Genomic DNA, 10,116 nt, shown 5'->3' with positions numbered 1-10,116 from the left:
GCTGTGGTTGTAGGCCACCTGCCACATGGCGCTGCGGGTGTCCGCCATGGACTGCAGGATCACCGCCGGGTCCTCTGACGTCATGTCGATGTCTAAAGACTTCACCCTCTTCATCGTGTCGGTCATGTGCCATTTGGACCAGATGATTCTCTGTAATAGACAACAAATTACAGTTATTACACACTCTCATAGGTACCTATGTCATTGTTATTGTATATGGAATAAATGACTGATAGTCCAGTCAATAAAGCATTATAGATGGAAAACTGTAGAACACAATTTCTGACTTCAGGACTTTATTTAGACTAGTTAGGAGGTGAACATAGCAAAAGTCCCCGCCCTTAGCCCTTGAGCCGGCGGGGAGAGGGGGGTTTAAAGGTGCCACTTTTCGGTTTTTCGCTTAATCCTCGAAAACTATGCGTCCTAGTGACATGACTACTATGAATGAAAAAAAGCTTATTCAATTTGCTACAGGTGAGATAGTCAAGTTTTTCTATAAATTGTATAGTTTTCGCGGCATCTGCTCTAGAAGGTCTGTAATATTGGAAATTTTATTTTTGTCTTACATGTTCCCATCTAGAGAAAATCGACTAAATCAACATTGAGCAATCATTCAAGACATGCGGGAGCATGTTAAGCCTAGTTCCAGGGAGGGGACTGCACCGTGCGTATATTTAGACGAACCACTTTGAGTCACAATTGACTCCTCATCACTCAAAAACTACTGTGCATTAATACTTCAAATTTGGCTCATGTGTTGAGCCTTGCAAGATATACATCAGCTTCAAATTTCATAAATATGCCTCAAACGGTTCTTTAGGTATTGACGTCCAAAAATCTACATGTCTGACCTATAGACCAAATTCTAACCACTTCCAGATGACCACGAAGGTTCAAATTTGGCATCCAGAAAGGTAGTTATGTAAATACAAAGGAACAAATAAAAAACCAGTAAATTTTAACATTTCATATGTGATAGATAGATTTTAGTGTTCTAAATGTCGATTTTTGAACGTCAATACCTAAATAACCGTTTGAGATATATTTATGAAATTTGAAGCTTATGTATATCTTGCAAGTCTCATTACATGAGCCAAATTTGAAGTGTTAACGCACAGTAGTTTTTAAATGATGAGGAGTCAAAAGTGGCGCCAATTGGTTCGTCTAAATATACGCACGGTTCAGTCCCCTCCCTGGAACTAGGCTTAACATGCTCCCGCATGTCTATAGTGTTTGCTCAATGTTGATTTAGTCGATTTTCTCCTGATAGGAACATATAAGACAAAAATAAAATTTCCAACTTTACAGACCTTCTAGAGCAGATGCCGCAAAAACTAAACTATTCTGTAACCACCTATTTATGGCAAATAAATTATTAGTATTATTCCTCTTTATAATATTAGTAGGTATACATACATAACTTGCTGTTCCAAATTTTCGTCATTCGTTTTCGTTTCATCGCTAAAAATAACTTAATTTTATTTTTCATTACGTCTGAAATAGAATTTGTAGTAAAAATAGACTGTAATGAAAAATAACAATAAAATATTTTAATTACCACGTGATCGCAAAATCTACCACCAAGATTTTGCGGATACACTATAAAAGTCCAGCTACCTGTCAAAGATCAACGTACGCGTGACACATGTCAGCAGAGCACCGAGCGACGTGACCTCACTCTGGAACGCCTCGAGGCGGACTGAATTTGAACGATTCGTGCGCGGCGATTTATAGTAGTTTTCAAATACTCATAGAAAAAAAATTACAATGAATTATTATAAATTTGAAAGTAAATATTTTAGATAAGATATTCTTCTATTATATTAAGCTATTTTTGTGTTGAATAAAGAAAGAATATTGGTGAAAAAATCACTTTGATTTTTGGGTATTTCACGTTCTTTTAATTTGTGATTTCTTATTGTAAAATGCTTAAATCTAAAAATTTTCTCAGATAACTATTTGCCCAAGGATCTATGCTATAGAATGTAAATGTTTGTTAAATCGTTTTCACAGTATTTTTATAAAAAATTCAGCTTGTAAACTGACGCTAAAGTGGAAATTTACAAAACCTGTGTGGACTTATCTTGATAGAATTCTTAAATGCTAAACTAATCGCAATATTTTCTCAATTAACTATTTAGACGACGAAATTGCCAAACTATTTATGCCTAAAACATATTTGTAGTATTACTGGTTAATGATTGTAACGAGTTGAAAAAGTACTGTTTTTGCGCCAAACGGCGTAAACGCTCTTAAGGCATTCATTGACTGGACTATGACTATTACAATGTTTTCGAGTGACACACACAGGTTTCTTTTGAGATCTTACATGAATACTAATTCAATAAGGAAAAAACCGTTATGCGTAAAGGCTAATTTACACTTTGATTAGTGTGAGTGCAGGTGAGTAGTGCAGGTGATTAGTGACTAGGTGTGGACAGCAACTGATTAGTGCAAGTGATTAGTTGGCTGTGTATTAAAGTGAATAGAAGCGTGTTCTATTTTTTGCCACTAAACACGTCTGGACAGACTCGCACTGAATTGGACACTACTTGCACTACACACCTGCACTCCCACTTATCACTTGCACTCGCATTGAATTGGACACTACTCGCACTTCACACCTGCACTCGCAGTACTCACCTGCACTCACACTAATCAAAGTGTAAATCAGCCTTAATTTATAGCGCACGTTGTACGCAACTCGTCAGTGAGCCTCGTCTAGCAATGTTTTTTCAAATCGAATTTCCTGCAAGTCTACTCACCACAATGAGGAACCACAGCATATCAATTTTATCACTCCACTTGGGCGGGCGGCGGCGCACGGCCGTCTGGATGACGGCGTCATCTGCTACTTTGTGACCGTGGAGAGCCATCTCTACCATGCGAATGTTGACGTCCACTTCGGGCGGCGCGCGACGGTATACTGACTGAGGATCAAAGAGAAATACACCGAATTTCATAAGAGAACCAAAGTAGCCATGTAGCCCGTAGGATTACCAAACTTAAGTGGCAGTGGGCGGGGCTTACGTGGCACTGGGCGGGGCTTACGTGGCAGTGGGCGGGGCACACAGCTCGTAGAAGTAATGGGACATAACTCAACATAGCTTGTAGGCCGTTGGGGCAGAAAAATTTCTCGAGTGGCGACCATGAGCCAGATCTCGCACTCAGAAGACCGACGATCTGGTAAAGGTGCGACTTATGTGCTGCATGCATTAAATGACCAGTCTCTTCAGCATAATTGGTGCGGCAAAGACACTATAGTTCCAAAATACTGAACTGTCTTATCCCTGACATTGACAGCGTGGCGCCACCGTCAATACCGGATCGCTGGTTCCGATTTTTGCCATGTTGGAAACCATAATATAGTTGAACGATGGTAGCGCCCCCCTGTCATTGAGTTTGGTGGGACAGTTCAGCGTGGGTCATCTATATTACCATTACTAACGTGGTGAGAGATTTGTTCATGGGAATAAGTGACGAAAATTACTGCAACTCCAGTGGCGGTAGGTGGAGGTAGAGTAGCAAGATTTTATTTCTAGAACCCCGCACCCGCATATAAATTATCCGGTAAAAAGAATATGTACTGCTTTATTTATTTTTAATTCCTTTCTACTCACATTGTACAGAGCGATCATGCACCTATTGTGCGTGAACGCGACCGAGTCCTCGTAGTCTCCGATGTCGTTGCTGACCGTCTTGCTCATGCCTTTGATCAGAGGCTGCACCACCAAGTCGTGAGATAGAGGCGTCACTGGCTTCGGGAATACCTGCGAACACATTACATGATAAATTAAATAAGAAATTGAGAACAAAGTGCGTTGAAGAAAGGGTTGACAAGTTGATTACAGGAAATGCTGCGAGAAAATTTTAACCACTGCTGTGGAGATATTACAAATGTTACTGAAAAATAGCTATCGCGAGAAAGCATTATCTACGAAGAATATTTTTAAAAGCCTTCACAAAATAAATGTTTCAAGGGTTCTTTGTGCTTAACTGAGGTAGGAAAAAAAGCAACAATGATAATTTAAAATCAATTTGTAATATGAACTATCAAAGTTCTGCGACCGATCCTATTGCCCTGATGCTGGTAAACCTAGAAGTAATAAGATTGTTCGATTGGCAAAAGCTATACTAACCTCGCCGCAGTTAGCAAATGTGGTGAACTCATCGTCAGCCATGATAGGAGAATCAAGTTCGTGAAGAAGTTCCTCCTCTGTCCATCGCTCTAAGGAGGTGATGGGCCGCGCTTGCACCAGGAATATGTCATTCTAAAACACGGTGGAATATAAAACAAAATGAAAATTATCATTAATCCATCCAGACAATAAGGTGTGCTGTCAGCTTTACCACTCGACCAGTATTCCAATCTACAAGTTTTACTGATACAATTTAATTTTTTACAAGGTTTAACTTTATAGCAAGTATAGATCGCACAGCAAGAGTTGAGGCGCTTAACTCTAGAAAGATTTCTACCTATAGAGGTAGAAATGCATATTACCGTGTCTATACGCTTGTCGCGCTGACGTCTTGTATTCAGACTGTGTTCTGAATCTATATTACATCAGTGAGTATGTGTTCGCCTTTTTCGTTATGTTCATACAATCGTTTATACAGGGTGTTTTTCACTAACCTCGCTAATGGCCCACTCGATATCTCTCCCAGCGCCCCACCAGTCTTCTTGTTGCACGCCTATACTGGCCAGCCGCAGCGCCTCTTCCTCGCTCAGGCAAGCCACCGCCCTGTCTGCCTCGGGCACCGCCTCCGTGGTCACGCCGTCATCTGCCGCCGTCACTCGCTGCGTCTTGGAGCCTAGGTCGATGCTCATGATCGACAGCTGGTCGTCTAGGTCCCGGGTTACGACTATGGTGTCGGGGTCTACTGATCCGGAGACTACGCTCTGGAAATAGTAATGGTGCTTATTTATTGAGATATCACGTTTGCATTATCATAATATACTCTCTTCAACTTAGAAGCATTTTATGATCCATTCAGTCATTCATTATAGCGAGATTAAGGCTGAGTTGCACCACCTAACTTTGAACGTCATTATAACGATAACCGGTGTTTTTTGTATGAAGTTTGACACATATTTGACGTTTGTCAAAGTTAAAATAAGATGGTGCAACCCAGCCTAAGATCTGCTGCGTGAAGCGGACATTTGCAACTGACGTCCGTATGCGGTTTTGTTTTGTGGAAAAACGTAGGACGGACGGCCAACGCAACTAGCGGTGTTCTACGTTTTTCAACAAAATAGATCTAAGTACCACGTGAAAAACTCCGCTCGAAATCCGCTTTATGATTCTCCGGCCAGCTTCTGAAGATCAGCCGGGCTAGGATGCGTGCCGTGATAATATCATCGATGATTTTAGACGTCAAAATGTATTGACTTCTCGGGTTAAATCGATAAAATGGTCGCATCATGTACAGGCATCTGTCTATTCTACATACCTCCCCCAGCCCGTAGTTGGCGGTGAGCAGCAGGCGGGCCGGGTCGCCGGCGGCGGGGTGGCGCGTGGACAGCACGCCGGCACCACGCCGCCGCCGCGCCGGCACGCCTGGCCCTGTCTCCTGTACGTACCTCCCCCAGCCCGTAGTTAGCGGTGAGCAGCAGGCGCGCGGGGTCGCCGGCGGCGGGGTGGCGCGTGAACAGCACGCCGGCCGCGCGCGCCGGCGCCAGCGCCTGCACCACCACGCCGCCGCCGCATAAGCAAGGCTGCCCGTTCTGTCTGCGAACAAATGGGCTTTAATGTCTTATACGATAACGTCTGTCACAGGTCGTAGCACACTCATCAACTCGGAAAGGGATCCTCACGTATCACCTTTCGCCTCGCCATCAAATAGACGTCAACCTAATTTGCATGCAATATGTAATTGGCTGAGTAGGTTTATGAACTTTTTCCTGTATTCCATCTGTACCGGTACCCTACTTAATGATAAATAAAATGTTTGAGTTTGACTTTGACCTAACGTAAGGAGATCAGCAAATCCGGACGCCGCGCTTACGACTCGCTGACCACTGATATATTGAGTTCGACGAGTAGGTAGGTACATTCAGCATCAAATAGTTCGTGACATCCAAAGTGGCCAAAAAGTTGACAACACAACCTTATTCCAATGGTAACAAAGATGTGTTGCGAATTTTTTGGCTACTGTGGGTGTCACGAACTATTTTACGCTGACGCCAGACTGTACTCCTTCTTCTTCTTCGTCGCTACATTCTTGCCAGAGTGGTCGTGGTCGTCACACCCGGTCCGGTGACAAGCCTCACAATCCGTCGCCATTCCTCCCGCACTGCAGCTTTTCTTGTGCACTCGTGGAGTGGACCATTGAGTGCGGTTTTGACCTGGTCAGTCCACTGACTGTACTCCTACAATGCGACAAAGCGACTGAAACGTATAACATCGCGTATATGCTGATACTTTCGCCACTATTTCTATGGATGTCATAAAAGTCAACTAAGAGACAAAAATACGAACATCAGTGAGCCTAGGATGCGCGCCGCGATATGATCTTCTATTTAATGCCACGTGCTAAACAGCAAATCTTCACCAAACGGCGTCCACAAATGTAATAGTAATAGCTAAAAAATATTGTAAACAATAAAGTCACTAACCTTCTGTAATATGCACTAGTAAACGCGAACATCGAACCCCAACACTTCTGCACGCCTTTAAGGACGTCTGTGTCACTGACGCATCCCAGTATGGTTTCGTTCTGGCCTGCAGCCGAGAGGGTCTCACTGTCTTCTCCCACAGCTGTCAATTAAATAAATAACTTTAATGTTATGAATGTCATTACGCAAATTGAAGAGAAAATTGTAGACAAAATCTCACGTATATCGTCTTTTTTGTTAGAACATACTGTAGATAGGGCTCCTTGCTCCATCAGACTAGAAAAGGGTCACTCCCACTTTTGCCGGCTATGTAGCGTTTATAAGGCCAGCGTGAGAGTATAGACCAAATACTCCATTTACCTCTGATAAGAGGGTAATGCTACTGCAGTGGAAACTATTGAAAGTAATTTCTGGAACTACTTAGGACTTCAGTCAATACATCCAAAAAATCCAGTACACCGTTTAACAAAAATTGCTTACCAGAAGATCTAACCGCAAACCGCCGTTCAGGGCCCAGGTTTTCTTTGGCCGCCTTCTTCCTCAGCTCACTGAGATGTGCCAGTACTTCCTCACGAACCTCACCGATTATTTCAGTGGCAGCAAATAGCTCAACCGCTCTGTAATATGAAATTAACATTCTATAAAACTATTTTTTGAAATTGTATTATGTTGTATCATCTATCTATCTATATGTTTGTATAAATAAAAATGAATTGATGTTCGTTAGTCTGATTAAAACTCGAAAACGCCTGGGCCGATTGAGCTGATTTTGGTTTTAAAATGTTAGTCGTAGTCCAGGGTAGGTAAACGGTGAGCAAATACGCGCGCGATATTGTTTTTCTGTGACAGACAAAATTCCACGCGGGCGAAGCCGCGGGCGGAAAGCTAGTTAAATATAAATTTTCCTTTACCTGTTGCATTTTTCTTTGAAAATGGCTTCATTGTAGTTTTCATTGGCAGCTTCGATTTCTCGAACGGCCTTTATCAATTGAGGGTTAACTTCCAAATGGTACTCAAGGGCGTGGATTGTCAAACAGAAGCCGGGTGGAACACGATATCCCTAAAATAAAAATAAAGTAAATAAATAGATTCTATAGACCTAAAAACTTAACCTGAAAAAAAAATTACATTACGATTATTTTATTTATAGCTTTACAGCAGCACAACTGTGTACAAAATTAGTAAAATAATTATATTTGCACTTCTACTCAGAAGTTAAAAAAAAATAGTAAAACGAAAAGCTTGATGTCAGAAATGAACTTATTCTTATCACTCACCCCTGCCTTCTGCATGGAAGAGAGTAACGCAAGAGAGGCTCCTTTGCCCCCCACGTAAGCCGGGCAGGCGGCCGCGCGGTCTTCGAAAGCTAAGCAGTGCCCCACACGACCCACCTCCGCCTCTGTCAGCCATTTTAGGACCCGCGGAGGGGTCAGCCGAACAGACGGCTCGCGTATCTCTGAAAAGTTAAACTTGGAGTAAATATAAAATAAAACTCAGCTACGATCAACGAGGGGTTCACTAGATTTAAAACGTTATTTTCAAAACTATCTACAAAGCATTATCAATCATTTAATTTATGCACCCCTCGTGATGCCAGCAGGCCAGCTGGACTGGTTCTAAAGAAGACATGCTTGCTTATGCATGTGGGAGGGGCCGACGCGTATAGCGTACGCCATCTTGCGCCGTCATATCGCTAGATGGCACTGTGCGCACTTGACTCGCGATATTTAAGTTTTTTTTCCTGCAAAGACCTTCCCTGCCAACCGATCCCAAAGCATACTTACCTGGCATAGGGGACACCGTGATCATGAAGGCGGTTCCCCCAGGGCGAGGCTGTTCCATTGCACTGCGGAACGGTTGACCCCTGCGATTATCCCTAATGTGGATAACTCGGATGCGTAATTTTTGGTAGTGGGGACTGCGTACGCGCCGTCCCCCCATAAATTCCCACCTTGTTTATTATCGTTTCATAACCGGATCGGAGAAAAAAATCTTGTATATTTGTCGTAATGTCTCGTTCTCCCGCCAAAATATGTCAGTCAAACCCCTGCTATTCGAAATGACCATGACATTTAGGTTTTACTTTACATTTTATTTAGTATCGCTTCTCGTTGGCCGTACTTTAGTTGCTAGGTAATAAAGTTTTAATACTTATATGTAATGAATTCTGTGCATACTAAATAAATATAGTTAGATCTTATTATCACTATCATTATTATCCAGTAGGCCTAAGATGCGCGCCGTGATAACTTTTATCGATGTTAAAATGTATGGACGAAATCGATAAAATGGAGTGATAACCGCTTATCGCGGTGAGCATCTTAGGCCTACAGGCATTATTTCCTTACTGAATGTATTATTTTATTATTAATATACATTACTAAAATATGCATAATATTATAGGCTATAATTATTATTTATAACGATTCTTAATCCGGATCTCTTGAACACTGTTTAGTGTTTTCTGTCCAACACCTAAAACCAAATATGGGCGTGGCTTATATTTATTAGCATAAACACACTAAACATTCGTGTAAAAATCGCGATAGGGTGCAATATTTTATGTTCGTATACATGTTTTGTTGTTTTTTTTTTATCAAGTTTACGTACCGACTCTTAGCCCAGCTGCACATCCCGGCTCTTTGTGTCACAAATAACGATTTTATTCGTTGTTTTCATCTTTTGGTAACATATAGTTTTCTATAACGTGTCTACAAAGCATATTAACAACAGTATGATGTTAAAATTATTACAACCATTTAATTTACCCGGTTGAAGTGGTTCTAAATATAGCATGCTTAATCTAGCACGCGTTATCCGAAGTGAGAGGGCCGACGCGCATGGCGCGCGCCTTCTTGCATCGTCATAATATCGCTAGATGGCGCTGTGCGCACTTGACTCGCGATATTTAAGTTTTTTTTCCTGCAAAGACCTTCCCTGCCAACCGATCCCAAAGCATACTTACCTGGCATAGGGGACACCGTGATCATGAAGGCGGTTCCCCCAGGGCGAGGCTGTTCCATTGCACTGCGGAACGGTTGACCCCTGCGATTGTCCCTAATGTGGATAACTCGGATGCGTAATTTTTGGTAGTGGGGACTGCGTACGCGCCGTCCCCCCAGAAAACTTGACGATAGGAGAGCATGGTTATACAGACTTGGAAAACTATTCCTATCATTTTCCTATCTACTGCCTAAACATTAAAGAAGTGACGCTCCTTCCACACTACAACTTTAGCGTGAACCTTCAGCTATAAATTAATGACCATACTGTGTTGTGTAGCGACTTACGTTTCGGCTCGTAGCCCAGCTCCACGATACCCGCGCCGGCCTCGCCGTCGATGTCGACGCTAGCGGCGTGGTACACCGCCTCGTGCTGGTACGGCACCCCGCTCAAAGCCCTTGCGCCATCTTTAAGCAAGCGCACTACCACACGAAGATCTCTGTGTTGAGCTGGAATGATTTTTTTTAAATTGGTAAACACAAATCTATACTAATATT

At 42.4% G+C, this 10,116-nt stretch overlaps 1 protein-coding gene and 2 non-coding genes across 3 annotated transcripts; 2 read left to right on the top strand and 1 right to left on the bottom strand.

Moving 5' to 3' along the window:
* Window positions 1-3: 3 nt before the first annotated feature.
* LOC114357667 (uncharacterized phosphotransferase YvkC-like) lies at window positions 4-10,068 on the bottom strand (the record flags this gene model as incomplete). Its single annotated transcript, XM_028311403.1, has 11 exons — window positions 4-150; window positions 2,766-2,930; window positions 3,621-3,770; window positions 4,140-4,271; window positions 4,634-4,900; window positions 5,582-5,729; window positions 6,617-6,758; window positions 7,097-7,233; window positions 7,528-7,676; window positions 7,894-8,072; window positions 9,907-10,068. Coding segments are annotated over 11 exons (1,778 nt in total), but the record flags the coding sequence as incomplete, so codon positions are not given.
* Window positions 8,393-8,554, top strand: LOC114357668 (U1 spliceosomal RNA). Its single transcript, XR_003656321.1, has one exon. It is a non-coding gene; the product is annotated as a U1 spliceosomal RNA (small nuclear RNA).
* Window positions 9,574-9,735, top strand: LOC114357669 (U1 spliceosomal RNA). The gene has a single exon (XR_003656322.1). It is a non-coding gene; the product is annotated as a U1 spliceosomal RNA (small nuclear RNA).
* Window positions 10,069-10,116: the final 48 nt, after the last annotated feature.

This window comes from Ostrinia furnacalis, unplaced genomic scaffold, assembly GCF_004193835.3.
Source record: "Ostrinia furnacalis isolate ACB-3 unplaced genomic scaffold, ASM419383v2 OfSCF3318, whole genome shotgun sequence".
NCBI lineage: Eukaryota > Metazoa > Arthropoda > Insecta > Lepidoptera > Crambidae > Ostrinia > Ostrinia furnacalis.
Note: the sequence above shows the minus strand (reverse complement) of the source record. Positions and strands in the feature narration are given on the sequence as shown.